The sequence below is a fragment of the Oryctolagus cuniculus genome, chromosome 1 (genome assembly GCF_964237555.1).
Source record: "Oryctolagus cuniculus chromosome 1, mOryCun1.1, whole genome shotgun sequence".
NCBI classification, from domain to species: Eukaryota; Metazoa; Chordata; class Mammalia; order Lagomorpha; family Leporidae; genus Oryctolagus; species Oryctolagus cuniculus.
The window spans coordinates 182,475,259-182,492,194 of record NC_091432.1 but is presented as its reverse complement, the minus strand read 5'-3'; the positions used below and the strand labels follow the sequence as shown (position 1 = coordinate 182,492,194).

Here is a 16,936-nt window from a genome sequence, read left to right as displayed (position 1 = left end):
CTCCAGTCCAGCATCAGCTGGTCAAAGTGAGAAGCTGAAGGACGGCCAAGGAGAAAAGAGAGGAGTGGATGTTGAGGAGCAAAGGTTAAGCCAAATGCCCGATCTGTCTCGGCTACTCTGCTTCCACTCCAGCTTCCTGCTCTCATACCCTGGGAGGCAGCAGATGACTCTAATGCTTGAGTCTCTGCCACTCACATGTGAGACCAAGGTTGAGATTTGAGCTCCTGGCTTTGGCCTGGCCCAGATCCTGCTATGCAAGCTTTGAGGGAGTGAGTCAATGTATGGAAGATCTCTCAGTATGTCTCTATCTGTCTCTCTCTCTCTCTCTCTCTCTCTCTCTCTCTTGCTCTGCTTTCCAAATAAAATAAAATAAATGAAATTTTGCTAAAGGAGAGAAAAGAAAGCTCTCAAATTCTCATGGCCGAGTATTTCAGGCATGGAAAGCCAAGACACTCTGGCAAAAATAAAAACAAAACAAAACAAAACAAAACAAAAACCTAAATGAAAGATCTCTGTGAGTGAGATCCCAGTGGAAAGAACAGGTCTTCAAAGAAGGAGGTACCTTTCTCTGAAGGGAGGAGAGAACCTCCACTTTGACTATGACCTTGTCTAAACAAGATAAGAGTCGGAGAACTCAAGGGGCTTCCATAGCCTTGGAAACTCATGACTGGTGCATAGGGAGATTACCGAGGCCATAAACAGGAGTGTCAATTGGTAAAGTCAACAACAGGAGTCACTGTGCACTTACTCCTCATGTAGGATCTCTGTCCTTAATGTGCTGTACATTGAGACTTAATGCTATAACGAGTACTCAAACAGTATATTTCACTTTGCGTTTCTATGGGGGTGCAAACTGTTGAAAGCTTTACTTAATGTATACTAAACTGATCTTCTGTAAAAAAAAAAAAAAAAAAAGAAGAAATTATCAATTCCCAACTTGACTCTCACTGGGATTAAACATGACAATAGGTCTGATCTGATTTCATCATCATTTAAAAAATCATCTATTATGTGAATGGAAGGGGAGAGGGAGTGGGAAAGGGGAGGGTGGTGGGTGGGAGGGACGGTATGGGGGGGAAAGCCATTGTAACCCATGAGACGTACTTTGGAAATTTATATTCATTAAATAAAAGATAAAAAAAAAATCATCTATTATTTTTCACTTTATGTTTCTGTGTGGTAGCAAACTGTTGAAATCTTTACTTAATGTATGCTAAACTGATCTTCTGTAGATAAAGAGAATCGAAAATGAATCTTGATGTGAATGGAAGGGGAGAGGGAGTGGGAGAGGGGAGGGTTGTGGGTAGGAGGGACGTTATGGGGGGGAAGCCATTGTAGTCCATGAGCTGTACTTTGGAAATTTATATTCATTAAATAAAAGTTAAAAAAAAATTCTCATGGCCGAGCAATGTGTCCCTTGTCCCTGGGACTCAGACTGGCAGATGAAGTTCTCTTACAATCCCAAAAGGGAGATGTGAGACGCTGGCAGGATGACTCAGGCAGACTCCTAATGAGGTCTGGAGCTTCCCTCCCTTGGTTTGTGGTCCTGTCATTGCTACATGCATACATTATCCTCTTTTTTGTTTATTTCTTATCTCTCTTTCTACACAGACCACAGAGACGGCGGCTGAGGAGGAGGAGGACCAGCCTCTCAGCCTGGCCTGGCCTTCCAATGCCCGCAAGCAGGTCACATTCCTCATCGTGCTCCCCATAGTGTTTCCTCTCTGGATCACCTTGCCTGACGTTCGCAAAGCTGTGAGTAAAGCATTTTGAAATGGCTTCCTTTTAAAAAACAGTGTATATATAACAGTGTGCATAGTCTGTTCCATTTGTGCTTAAAGGAAATAGAGGAGACATAAAAACACAGGTAGTCGTTGATATGCCTCAAAATTCCTCTGGGCAGACACACAATTGTAGTGATGATCTGAGTTATCAAATCTGCATAACAAACTGGTATGAAACAGCCACCATTTCATTTGGCTTAGAGACATCTTGCAGCTCAGGAACTGGAGTAGGAACACTGGAGATGGTTGTCTCTGCTCCCTGATATCTGGGGCCTCAGCTGGGAAGACTTCAATGGCTGAGGGCTAGAAACATCGAGAGGCCTGCTCACTGATTTTCATGGCACCTGGGCAAAGATGACATAAAGGTTGGGCTCAGCTGGGATTGTCTACTGGAGTGGTCAAATGCAGCTGTTCATGTGACTGGCTTTCCTCACAGCATGGCAGCCTCAGGACAGTCATCTGTCTTACATAAGAACTCAAGAGTGAGTGTTTCATCAGCAGAAGACAGAAGCTGTTAGGGCTTTCGATGTCTTGGTCTCAGAAGCTAGTCACTTTTACTATACTATATAAGCCGAAGCAGTCACCAGCCTGACTTGATTAAAGAGGAGACAAAAATTTTACCAAGACTACATCAGCTTCACTTAGCACCTGAGTCTTAATGGGAAGAATTTTCAAACATGTTTTAAAACCACCACAGTGATTATCTCTGAGAGGGCAACTGAAGGTTAAAAGCAAAAGGGTGACTCACTGTTTCTTGAATGTTCTTGTGGCTGTGTACATAGATTATTTATTTACTTCAAAAAATAAGAAAATGTATTTGTGTGGCATAAATGCCCAATGTCTGATCTTTTCCCTCCTACACAATTATCACTAATACAAATGATATTTGTATCTACTATTGTTAGGTAGTAGATCTGTGAACACAACACTGTCCTAATGTCAACTAAGTACAATCCAAGTGTAGTTCAAATCCAGAAAACACCCACCCCCAGTTGAATTGGGTTCTTATGTCATTGCCCCGGGGGTGAAAGAAATAATGAGAAGTAGAAATAATTTATTATGGCAGTACACACACATATGCCTTCTACAAAAGCATGTACCTACTTAGTATGAATCTGAACTAGGTGTTTTCAATAACCTATATTGTGGCAGAGCAGGAAACATTTGGGGCAGGAATATATGTATTTGTTATTGACACAAATAGAAAGAATCTTGGGCACAAAGTAATTGATTAATTAACACCTGGTCCTTTTCTGAAGGACAGAACTAAGATTCAGACCCAGGTCTGTGTGGCTACACAGCTTGAGTTTCTCCTCACATTTCATGATGCCAGAAGGTGGAAATCTGGGGGAAATCGTTTCTAAAAGCATTTGGAATAGAATATTGTGGTGGCAGCCAGGATAAATCTTCAAGGACACCCCCCCCCAACCCTGATGATCTCACTTTTCTCATTTGAAAAACAAGAACAGTCCTATCCCATTGGACCAACATGTACTTGCTAATGCAGCCTAGTGGAGAACCATGACTGGTCAAGTGGACAGCAGGAAAGGACCTCCTTATCTAAGGATCCATATATTGGAGGTTTCTGGAAAGGGGGAGGGCATACAACAGATGTGGCTCACAATGAGACTTCTTTATTCACGATACAGTTACACAGCATCTGTTCTGCACAAAGGTCTGGCCTCCTGAAAGTCCACAATTAGCTGGATGTGTTTGATTTTTTTCCCTGGCCCACATCACATGAATAGTCCTGAGATGGTTTTGCTCTCCCTCCCTGCCTGCATTGCCCTGCTATTTAGACCAATGCTTTTCTCAACCCCAGTAAGAAAAATCAGGGAGGAAAATGTGCTTTTAAATCCCTGCAGACGTCTCAGAGTAGTATGGCCCAGAGCATAGGTGCTGCCTGGCTAATGAGGTAATTTTGGGCCACAACCACTGAAGCAGTCAGGAAAACGTGCAGGCAGGGAAGGAAGGTGCCAGTAACTCAAGATCCTAGGCGCTTGGGGCTGAGTGGGACTCTTACAGCAATGGTTAGCAAAGTTTTCATACTTTCTTGAAGCTAAAAGGTCAAGGAAGCTCTTAAGAGAAAATCAATGGCTCCCACCCAGCAACTCATGAAAAGCAAACATCAGTCAACCAGGACAGCCGTTCCCTGAATCATGACAATTTCTGACTGATGCTACAGTCCCAAGGAGCACAATCTTGAGAGCTGTGCATGGTACTCTCTGGTGCAATAACAATGATTCTTCATTCATTGTTCAGCCCACCCTCAAGGTCCAATCCCTGAAGCCTGGGATACGTTTTTGTTTTCTTTCTGAGTAGACTGTGTGCTATTCCAAGCATGAGAAACTTTGTCTTCTGCTTCCTTGGCAAATATTTACTGAGCATGTGTTTATGACTATTATATACACTGGGTTTGATCCCTTAAAGAGATATAAAGACACAGAATCTACCATTTACATCTTTAAGGAGCTGTTCATTTAGTAAAGGAAACAAGTAATGCCCACTTTTGACTATAGAGCAAGATCATGCAGCTGAACTCGAACCTGAGTCTCCTGGGCTCCAGAGCACTTTCACTCTACCATATGGACAGCAGTGTGTTTTTCCCTATACCTTATGGGCAGTGAAACCTTGGGAAAGGCACGTCTCAACTCTGGACCCCATTTTTCCTCCACTGTCAATAAAGGATTGGAGGATTTCTAGACTTCCTGCAAGTCATGACATTCTGTGATTAAAGGAAATACAAATAGGTACCCATCATGGTATTGCAAATTTAAGGTGATAATAAATCCCAGTTTTCCCAGGACAATACTAGTTTACTTTCAAAGCATACTGACTTGGAAGATAAATTACATGGCTATCCTCTGCATATACCATATGCCAAATGGAAGAAACCATCCCAGTTGATACAAAAGTGTTAAGACACTCCTCAATCATGCTTAGCATAAAGGAATTTCATTATATTTGATTTTTCATCAGTTACCTTTCACATGTAACATGCCAATCCAACCCTAATGTCTTAAAACAAGTATTTTTAGCACATAATTTTGTTAACTGGCAATTTGGACTAGGCTCAGCTGGGCAGTTCTTCTACTGGTCTCAATGGGCCTCATTTCCATAGCTGGAGATTGGTTGGTATAGGGATATCTCAGCTAGAATAGCTTGTCTCTGCTGCACATTGTATCTTAAGCATGGTCTGAACTTTTCACATGATGGCAAACTGCAAAGCCCAGTAAGAATGAAAGCTACCAAGCCCTCTTGAAATTTGATTTAGAATTTACACAATGTCAGTTATGGAGTTCCGATTTCAAGATGGCAGAATAGGGGACTGTGTACTGCAGTAGGCTAGAGATAAATAGAAAAAAAAAAAAACCTGTAGGAGTGCACTCTCTGGAGAATTAGAGAGCAAATCACAGTGGAAATTCTATGGAAAGAAGAACACCATGGACCTGTGTGGAAGGCACACACGTGCAGCATGAACACAGACAAAATACACTAAGCAGCTGAGAGTCGAAGCAGGTGGCAGCTTGGAGACAGAAGTGAGACCAAACTGCTGCAGTTCTTTGTGATATAGCCAGAGGGAGAGCATGTTGTATGCCTGGCCTGGAGCCCTAGGTGCTAAGGGATACCCTTGGACCCAGTGGAAGTAAAAGGGGCATGTTTCTCTTACCCCATTCTCCCCACAACAGTGCCTGATGCCTGGCTGAGGGAGGGTTGGCACCATTTTGGGTCTGGGCAACAGCTGTGAAAATCCCTGTGCATAAGCACAGCAACAGGCTGAGACAGGACACCATCTTCTCAGCAGTACGCACCTCTCAGTACACACCTCTTGGTAGTCACTGAAAGTTCAGACATTCCAGTAAGCCACAGAGGCATAGTTCAAAGATAAAAGCCATCAGAGGAAAAAAAAAGTATCTAAAAATAAACACAGAAATTCAAGAAATAAGAATAAGGAAGACATCATGACCCCTCTCCAAATGAACAAAATAACATTTCCATATTAGAATGTGAAGATGAAGAGATTGATGAGATGCCAGAAATGGAATTCAAAAGATTAATCATAGGATTACTCAAAGCAATCACAAGCAAATCCACAAAGTAAAGAAATCCATATATGACATGAACAAAAATTTTTCCCATGAAATTGAGATTTTAAAGAGAAATCAAAATGATATATTAGAAATAAAGAATGCAATTAATCAAACAAAAATGCGGTGGAAAACCTTAACAACAGACTTTGTGAGGCAGAAAAAAGAATGTCTGAGATAGAAGACAAATCATTGAAATTTTTCAGTTATACAAAATAAAAGAAGAAATAAGAAAAAAATTTTAAAATAGTGCTGGAGATTTATGGGATACTATCAAGTAACCCAATATAAAGATCTTAGGAGTTCCTAAAGGTATGCAAAAAAAGAATGGACTAGAAGGTCTATTTAGTAAAATAGTTGCAGAAAACTTCCCCAATTTGGAAAAAGAAAGGGACATCCACGTATAGGAAGCACATAGAACTGCTAACAGACAAGACCAGAAAACATTTTTACCACGACACATTGTATTCCAGCGTTCAACAGTAAAACATAAAGAGAAGATTCTAAAGTGTACATGAGAGAAATGCAAGATTCCTTTCAGAGATCTCCAGTTAGACTCACAATGGAATTCTCATCAGAAACTCTTCAGGCTAGGAGAGAATGGAGAGACACAGTTCAAGTCTTAAGAAAAAAAAGTGCCAACCTAGAATATTGTACCCTGCGAAGCTCTCATTTATGAATGAAGGTGAAATAAAGACCTTCCATAACAAACAGAAATTGACAGAATTTTTCACCATTCATCCAGCCTCATAAAAGATGCTTAAGGATCTGTTACCTATAGAAACACAGAAAGATGGCCATCATTATAAAAGAATGTGAAGGCAGAAAAATTTCCAGAAAAATAGAAAGGAAATCCAAAGTAAACAACAAGAATATTGATGGAAAATAGGGAAAAGTTGTTACTTATCAAAAGTCACCTTGAATATATTTACATTTGGCCTCAATTCTCCAATTGAAAGATACAGACTCGTTGAATGGATTGAAAAACAAGACCCATCTATTTGCTGACTACAAGAAACACATCTCACCAACAAAGATACATGTAGACTGAAAGTGAAAGGATGGAAAAAAAAATATTCCATGCTAATAGAAACCCAAAAAGGGCAGGTGTAGCCACTGTAATGTCAAATGCGATAGACTTTAACACAAAAACTATCAAAAGAGACAAAGAAGAGTACTATTCAATGATTAAAGGATCAATTCAACAGGAAGATGTGATTATAATAAACATACATGCACTAAATCACAGGACACCTGACTATTTAAAAGAAATATTAATGGATCTAAAGGGAGACACAGACTCCAATAAAATAGTAACAAGAGACTTCAACATCTCACTTTCATCAATAGACATATGAACTAGACAGAAAATCAACAAAGAAACAACAGAGTTAATCCACACTATGGACCAAATGGATATAACTGATACTTACAGAACTTTTCACCCCACAGTTGCAGAATACACATTCTTCTTATTAGTGCATGGAAATTTCTCTAGAATAGACCATATGCTAGGCCATAAAACAAGTCTCAGAAAATACAAAAAAATCAAAATAATACGATGTTTCTTCTCTGATCACAAGGGAATGAGGCTAGAAATCAACAACTCAAGAATCTCTAGATCACATACAAACACATGGAGACTGGACAACATGCTCCTGATTGAACAGTGGGTCAAAGAAGAAATCAAAAATGGAATCAAAAAATTTCTGAAAAAAAAATGAAGATGACAATACAACATATCAAAACTTATGGGATACAGCAAAAGCAGTGTTAAGATGGAAGTTTATAGCAATTGGTACCTTCATGAAGAAATTGAAAGCACACCAAATAAATGAGCTATCAGTGTATCTAAGGACCTAGAGAAACAAAAGTAAGCCAAACCCCAAATTAGAAGGAGAAAAGAAGTAATTAAAATTAGAGAATAAACAAAATTAAAATAAAAAAAATACAAAAGATCAGTGAAATGAAGGGCTGGTTTTTTGAAAAAATGAACAAAACTGATACACCATTGGCCCAACTCACCAAAAAAAGGGCGAAAGATGCAAATTAATAAAATTAGAGATTAAAAAGGAAGTGTAACAACAGATGCCACAGAAATAAAGAACCATCAGGAATTACTTCAAAGAGCTGTATGCAACAAATTGGGAAACCAAGAACAAATACAATACAATGTACATACAATGTACCAAAATTAAGTCACAAGAACATAGAAAACCTAAACAAACCAATAACCAAGACAGAGAGTGAATCAGTAATAAAGACCCTCTCAACAAAGAAAAGCTCAGGACCAGATGGCTTCATTACTGATTTCTAGCAGACATTTAAAGAAGAACTAATTCTAATTTTTATCAAGTTTTTCAAAACAATTCAAAGGGAGCAAATCCTCCCAAACTCCTTCTATCACCTCAATTCCTAAACCAGAAAGAGATATATCAGAGAAAGAGAACTATAGACCAATATCCATGATGCAAAAATCCTCAACAAAATATTAGCTAACAGAATCCAACAACACATCAGAAAGATCATTCACCCACACCAACTGGGATTTATCTCTATGATGCAGGTATGGATCAACATTCACAAATCATCAATGTGCTGCATCACATTAACAAACTGAAGAACAAAAACCATAGAATCATCTCAATAGATACAGAGAAAGCATTTGATAAAATACAACATCCTTTCATGATGAAAACCTTAAGCAAATTGGGTATAGAATGAACATTCCTCAACATAAGGCAACTTATGACAAACCCATGGCCAGCATCTTATTGAGTGAGGAAAAGTTAGAACATTCCCCCTAAGATCCAGAACCATACAAGGATGTCCACTCTCACCACTGCTATTCAATATAGTCCTCGAAGTTTTAGCCAGAGCCATCAGGTAAGAAAAAGAAATCAAAGGAATACAAATTAGAAAGGAGGAAGTCAAACTATCCCTATCTGCAGATGACATGATTCTATATAGAGAGGGCCAAAAGATTACACTAAAAGACTATTGGAACTCAAAAAAGAATTTGGTAAAATTGCAGGATATAAAATTAACACACAAAAATCAATAGCCTTTATATTCACAGACAATGTAATGGCTGAGAAAGAACTTTTAAGATCAATACTATATACAACAGCTACAAAAAGAATTCAATACCTTGGAATAAATTAAACTAAGAATGGCAAAGATCTCCATGATGAAAATTATAAAAAATTAAAGAAAGAAATAGAAAACATTAAAAATGGAAAAATCTGCCATATTCATGGATTGGAAGATCAATATCATCAAAATGTCCATACTACTGAAAGCAATTTAAGATTCAATGCAATCCAAGGCCAGCGCTGTGGCTCACTAGGCTAATCCTCTGCCTGCAGCACCGGCATTCTGGGTTCTAGTCCTGGTTGGGGCACTGGTTCTGTCCTGGTTGCTCCTCTTCCAGTACAGCTCTCTGCTGTGGCCCAGGAAGGCAGTGGAAGATGGCCCAGGTCCCTGGGCCCTGCACCCACATGGGAGACCAGAAGGACACCTGGCTCCTGGCCTTGGATTGGTGCAGAGCGCCAGCCATAGCAGCCATTTTGGGGGTTAACCATCGGAAGGAAGGCCTTTCTCTCTGTCTGTCTCTCTCACTAACTCTGCCTGTCAAAAAATAAAAAATAAATTCAATGCAATCCCAATCAAAATACTAATGACATTCTTCTTGGATCTAGAAAAAATGATGCTAAAATTCATATGGAGGTACCAGCATGTGGCAAAGCGGGTAAAGCCATTGCCTGCAATGCCAGCATCTCATATGGGGCACCAGTTCAAGTCGCAGCTGCTCCACTTCCAATACAGCTCTCTGCTATGGCCTGGGAAAGCAGTAAAAGATCATTCAATTGCTTGGGCCCCTGCACCCACATAGGAGACCTGGAAGAAGCTCCTGACTTCTGGCTTCAGATTAGCACATCTCTGGCTGTTGAGGCCATCTGGGGAATAAACCAGCAGATGAAAGACATCTCTCTCTCTCTCTCTCTCTCTCTCTCTGTTCCCTGTATCTCTGCTTTTCAAATAAATAAATAAATATTTTTTAAAATTCATATGGAAACAGAATAGACCCCAAACAGCTAACACAATCTTACACAATAAAAACAAAGCTGGGGGCATCACAATACCAGATTTCAAGACATACCACAGGGCAACTATCATCAAAACAGCCTCATACTGGCACAAAAATAGATGTGTAGACCAATGAAACAGAATAAAAACTCCAGAAGTCTTCCACACATCTACAATCAACTATTGACAAAGGAGATAAAATCAATCCCTGGAGCAAGAACAAACTCTTCAACAAATTGTGCTGGGAAAAGTAGATCTCTGCAGGCAAAAGTATGAAATTAAACCCCAACCTTACACCTCACACACAAATCCACTCAAAATAGATCAAAGACCTAAACCTATGACCCGATACCATCAAATTATTAGAGAACATTAGGGAAACCCTGGAATACATGGAATAGGCAAAAACGTCTTGGAAAAGATCCCAGAAGTACAGGCAATCAAAACCAAAATCATCAAATGGGATTACATCAAACTGAGAAGCTTCTGCACTATGAAGAAATACTCAGCAAAGTGAAGAGGAAACCAATAGAATGGGAGAAAATATTTGCAAACTATGCAACTGAAAAAGGGTTAATATCCAGAATCTATAAGGAGCTCAAGAAATTCTACAACAACAAAAAAAACAATCCAGTTAAAAAATACACAAAGGACTTGAACCTGCATTTTTCAAGAGGGGAAATTCAAATGGCCGACACTTGAAAAATGCTCAGAATCACTAGCCATCAGAGAAATGCATGTAAAAACCACAATGAGGTTTCACCTCACTCCAGTCAGAATGGTTCTCATACAGAAATCAACAGACAACAAACACTGGCAATTATGTAGGGGAAAAGGTACCCTAATCCACTGTTGGTGGGAATGTAAACTGGCAAAGCCACTATGGAAGACAGTATGGAAATACCTCAGAAATCTGAATATAGATCTTCCATCTGATCCAGCCATCTCACTCCTGGGAATTTACCCAAACAAAAAGTAATCAGCATATGAAAGTGTTAGCCAAGTTCATTGCAGTTCAAGTTATTTGCAGTTGATTATATGGAATCAATCCAGATGTCCATCAGCTGAAGACTGGATAAAGAAAATATGGTATATACACACTATGGAGTACTTCCCATCTGTAAAAAAAAAAATGTCTTTTGTAACAAGATAGCTGCAACTGGAAACCATTAGTGAAATAAGCCAGACCTAAAAAGATAGATATTGTATGTTTTCCCTAACCCAAGGTAACTAATAGAGCACCTAAAATGTAATGTTTAGGAGTGAAATGAACATTTTGTGATTCGCTGATTAATTACAGCGCTTGTCTCTTCTGTTTAGGAACACCGTTTTTGTTTTTTCTTCATGCTATTTGTTGAATTCTTTTACTTAATGTAGGGTTAACTTAACAATCATTAAGTAAACTAAAAGTAGATCTTTGCAAAAATTAAGAGTGGGAATGGGAGAGGGAGGAGGAAGAAGGCTTGGAGTGTGGGTGGGAGGGAGGGAAGTATCACTATGTTCCTAAATCTGTATATGTGAAATATATGAAATTTGTATAACTTAAATATTTTAAAAAGTTATATAAAATGTGTTGAGAAAAAACTGCATAGATTTCAAAAATTTTTGCACCAAAATAAATTCATATTTTAATTCTATTTTTCCATTTTAAAAAAGTATTTGCATGCTGCCACTTCTGCCCCATTCTACTGGTCAAAGCAAGTCATAAGGCCAGACTAGATGAAAAGAGTGGGAAACAAGACCTCACCTCTTGATGGGAGAAGCAGTAAAGTATTATGGCCATTTTTGCAGCACTATCATAGACCTCATGTTCCTCCACAAAAGCCTCTTGAAAGAATATTCAGGAAGAGAATAGAGGAGAAAATGATAAATTAATAGATATCTGCTACTCCTTAGGGCCTCTTTGGTGGGTTTTGATTTACTCATGAAGTGAGCAACCCAAACTTGACAATAACTAAAGATAAAACATGGTTTTTTTTTTGTTTTTTTATTTGTTTTTACTGTATACTACCAGCTTCAGAGTAAATAGTACTTTCACTTTTTTTTATTTCCACTTCATTTAAATGTGAATTATATGGCAAGGTTTATTAGATCATGCATACTTTCAGCTCATATCAGCAATATGAGCTTTACATTATAACTTTCTTAAATTAATAGCATAATGTTTTAAAAGTAAAGAACTAAAATGTAAACCTTAGTGGCAAACATGTTTTTGATGAAATTGAAAATAATAAATGAAATAAAAACCCAGAATTTATCTTCTCTCATGAGGCTGTTTCAGAGTTGGGAAGTCCAAGATCACATGTCTGATCCAGTGTCTCATGAGGGTCCTGTTCCTGATTTGCCAATGGCCATCTTATTGTTGTGTCCTTACATAGCAGGAAGCAGAGAGAAAGGGGTAAACTCTGCAATTTGTTCTTACAAAAGCATTAGGCCCTTTCATGAGGGCTCCACCTTCACAACCTAATTCTCTTTTTATAAATTGTATTAATATAAAGAGAACAGACTTCATGTATTTCACAGGTACATTTCTAAGATGATAACATTACTTCCCTCCCTTCCTCAATCCCACCCCTTCCTTCCTTTTTTTTTCTTTAATTTTTGCAAGGACATAATTTCAATCCCTCCATAATCATGGACTTAAATCACCACTAACCATAATATTCAACAAGTAAAAAGTAGGAAGACCACAGTTTCACAGGAGTATAAACAAGGGCTAAAAATAATCATATCATAAATGAAAATTTTATTCCTAGACATTGTTTTGTTTTCTACATTAACTGCCGCATATCAGAGAAAATACATGATATGCCTTTTTGAGTCTGGCTTATTTTGCTAAGCCTAATGGTTTCCAGTTGCATCCATTTTGTTGCAAAAGACAGTATTTCAAAAATAAATACAATAGTGTCTAGAAATCAATGATTATCATCTGAGCATTTACTAAGTGCCGGGAACTTTGCTAGACATTTTATATGTATGAAATCTTTACTCAGAGTAACTAGATATTGATATTTCCCCATCTTTCTGATAAAGAAATCATAATCGAAATAATTTGTTTAGGGGAAAATCACTGGTCATTTAAAATCAGAGACTTAATACCAGTCATGATAACCCAGAGACCACACTTACTTTAATATGATTGTTCTTTGAAACTTTGTTAATTACTTATACTTCAAGAAACTTTAACAGTATAAGTGATGGGTGAATTATTTTTTGAATTTGGATCAATAATATGGCAATATGTACAACCAGCTAATATCTACTAACTTTTCTCAAACCAAACCAGCATTATTCATATATACTAAAAATTTCCAATGAAAATATTAGCTGTCAGCTATATAAGTAATCCATTTCATTGGGAACAAAATGGACAGCACTTGAACACAATTCACATATATGCTAATTGGTATGACTCCTATCCCCATAGATGTCAGGATGAGCCGCCATTACTAACCATAAATTGACATATCAGACCTTGGCTTTGGTGCTATTTTCTTCCCTCCAATGAGAATGCTAGCTAAATAACTGTACAGGAGCAATGGGGCAATAATATTTGGAATGAATCTATGGAATCCAAATAAGGTGAATAGCCTAGAAAATAAAATAAAATAAAATAAGGAGTTACCCAGGTTATGAGATTGGGAATGGCAAAGTATTCTGACAAGGAAACACTTAACCAAATGGCTGATAAATGAATGGATGGTACTTCCAAAGCAGGAACAATATGGGAGACTGGGTGAGACAGATGGAGATACAGCTGGAATCCTAGTCTCTACTTCCCTGATGCTTTTTTATTTTCTGACATTCAGAGCACAGCCTAGTATTGTGATCATGATGATCATTATGTCTGTGGCTAAGTATATTCTAAGCATTATTGACACTGTTTCTATTTAGGAAAGAAATGTAACCTGGATGTTAGGATCACATACATACAGTCCAGTAGACCCAAGTTTGAATTTCATCTCTAATTTAAGATCTGGGTACAGAGTTGGTGACCAGGCTTTACTTGTCCACAGTTTATGATTAAAACTGAATATTCACAAAGAAAAATTATTTTTAACATTTTTCATTGAGCCTCTAATATAATATTAGGTACATATTGATATTCTTATTGGTAATTGGCTTCTTGATTAAGAATCATGAGCCTCAAATATTGAATTACAGAGGTTTTCACTAATATGGCTGAATTCAGTTCAGTTCCTTTCAATCCTTCATCTGATATTCTGCTTCCTATATTTTGACTGGGAACATTCCATAGCTCAATGATGGTATTTTTCAGGTGATGAATATATTAAAATTATCTGATTCTGACTTGTGAACTCATTTCAAAAAATAGACATGCAAAGGTACAAAAGCAAAATAATTATTACACATTTAGTGAATGACCTAGCAGTATATGAAATGAGGACTCTCCTAGGACATCCAGTACACACACCACACAACAAAATGTGGAGAAAACTCCCCATTCCTCTGATTCGAAACTAAAGTCAAGTATTGGCTGCTGTTCATATTACATGTGGCCCCACATGGCAAGAGAAGCCCTTCTCTTCCCTGTACCTGATCATGTCCATGAGATGTGAAACCATTTGCATAGTTGGGATCCTGAAACAGTGACTAATGACCAGCAGAAAAGAATGGGAACTCTAATCAGCCAAATGTCTTGCCCAGAAAAACTTGATCTGCTAGTACTGGCTCAGGATATCTGGCCTCCAAAATTCAGCTGAACTCCCAGCTTCAAAGAAAGTTGCTTTCAGAAGTGAAGGTCTCAATCTCCACTTTGAAAAACTAACTGCCTTTTTTCCCCATCACATATTAAAATGCTCAGATCCCTAGGAGGAGTCTGAGTCCTTGTCCAAAATATTTTCCTTGTTAAAAAAAAAAAGGAAAAAGAGTATGAAAACATTGGAGAGAAAGGTTTTGGCTATTAACTGTGGTCTAATACCCTCTTCCAACTTAATCAAGCCTGCTTTTACTTCCAGACATTCCAACTAATGAATAGCCCCCAAAAAGCAGCAGTCATTTAAAGAGAGAAATGATTAAGTTCTTATGAAGTTTAAGAATCATGTGAATTATGATAAAAAATATTTGTGGAAAACAGCAAAGGGGAAAATAGGCTAGTTCAGAACAACAGAGACTATGTTCATCATTATACAATAGATATTCAAAATATTACTGTGACCAACCTTATCTTTTCCTTTAAATAAAGCCTTCAAAAGCCACTGCACAAAGTGTTCTACATGACTGCCCAAGGTCAGCCTTTCAGACAATAGAGATTGCTTCCATCGAAGTCAACTCTAGGAATCATTTCTCCAGACAAAATTGGATGGCATTATCAAAGCAAAAAGTAGGAATGTTTCTCAATGTGGAAAGCTTTTGAAATAAAAAGTGTTTGGCAATTACAGGTGAGAGGCTTTCTGCTAGCATTCTGCTGTCTGAGCATGTTTTAAAGGACTCCAAGTTTTCCACATAGGACATCATCAGAACACTACTCCAGTGCAAGCCTAGAGTTCCCTGTAGTGGGGTCAGATAAGAAACATTGCATTTAGAGTGTCTGATTTTTGACTGATGTTCCCAGGAAACAAAGTACTCACATTATAAGCCTGAGATTGTACAAAGTCCAGTGCTTAGAAGAACACTGACATAATATAGTTTCAGGGGGAGAACAGGAGAAAAAAACATTACCAAGAACAGTGTATGGCCTGCCCTCCTAGTGGCAAACAGCAAAATCAGGTATCTCTGTTTCTGTTGACTCCAGTTAGTATGTGTGGTTCAAATGTTCTGGATACAGTCCATCTTCAGGAATCTCTAGAAACTGCCATGGTGGCTTTCCTGATAATTCATGGAACTGTAAGATGAACCAGTCTTTTAAAACCTAATCCTTCCCATTTCTGTTCAATGTAATTACTCCCATAGGTTTTCTGGCATATGATTATGGCAATACATAGTTTGAAAGCAGTAGAAGCTGATTCTTATGAACTTTGAAGCAAGAGAGACAGAGAGAGAGAGAGAGAGAGAGAGAGAGAGAGAGAGAGAGAGAGAGAGAGAGAGAAGAAGAAGAAGAAGAAGAAGAAGAAGAAGAAGAAGAAGAAGAAGAAGAAGAAGAAGAAGAAGAAGAAAAGAAGGAGGAGGAGGAGGAGGAGGGAGGGGAGGAAGAGGAGAGAGAGAGAAAGGAAAAGACAGAAGGAGGAGGAGGGAAGGCAGGGAGGGAGAAAGGGATGAACAGACAATATGGAGTAGTTAATACAGCATAGGGAAGACAGAAATCCAGCTTTAGAATAGGCAGAAACAGGGAATCTGAACATCCAACTGCAGGAACTAACAGATATTCTCTTTAAAGATATTTCCATCCCAGAAACCAGCATTGTGATCATTCAGCTCCAACCAAGTTCACGTTTCCAAAAGAGAACTTTATTATCCTAGTTTGATCAGGGATAAGTGTGGTCTTTTGGTTTTTAATCCTATGAAGATGCAAGAAACAGGGAGAAAGGACTGCATTGGTGGTGATGGTTTTGAACTGTCAAATCCACTTCAATTAATGACATTGACACTTGCCTCTTCCTGGTTGTTTTTCAGTCATCAAGGAAGTTCTTTCCAATCACTTTCTTTGGCTCCATCACCTGGATTGCAGTCTTTTCTTACTTGATGGTCTGGTGGGCACACCAGGTAAGACTTTCATAGTGACTGCCAGGTTTTTATCCGGTCTTATTTGTCAGGTGGTTAATCAATGTGTTCCCTTTCTGAAACTGTCACGATATTAGATGTGATACAAACAAATTACACATCGCAAGATTAAAGGAACTTACTCTACTTAACCTTCTCTGGTCTCCAGCCTTTCCCTGTGACATGGAGTCAACTCAGCATAGCACTTGGACAGCCATATAGAAGAAGCTGCTTGGGCCCCTGTTACCCACTGGGAGCCCAGGAGGGAGTTCCGGGCTCTGAGCTTCAGCCTATAACAGCCCCAGCCAATTGTGG

General features: G+C 38.4%; 1 protein-coding gene across 4 annotated transcripts in view; it reads left to right on the top strand.

Annotated features, from left to right (window-relative positions):
* Positions 1-16,936, top strand: part of SLC24A2 (solute carrier family 24 member 2) — a 268,137-nt gene that overhangs the window by 232,659 nt on the left and 18,542 nt on the right. For all 4 annotated transcript variants that reach the window (XM_051845195.2, XM_051845181.2, XM_051845186.2 and 1 more), the window contains 2 exons: positions 1,612-1,755; positions 16,535-16,624. In XM_051845195.2, coding sequence (XP_051701155.1) covers positions 1,612-1,755; positions 16,535-16,624 — 234 coding nt within the window. The remainder of the gene's footprint in view (positions 1-1,611; positions 1,756-16,534; positions 16,625-16,936) is intronic.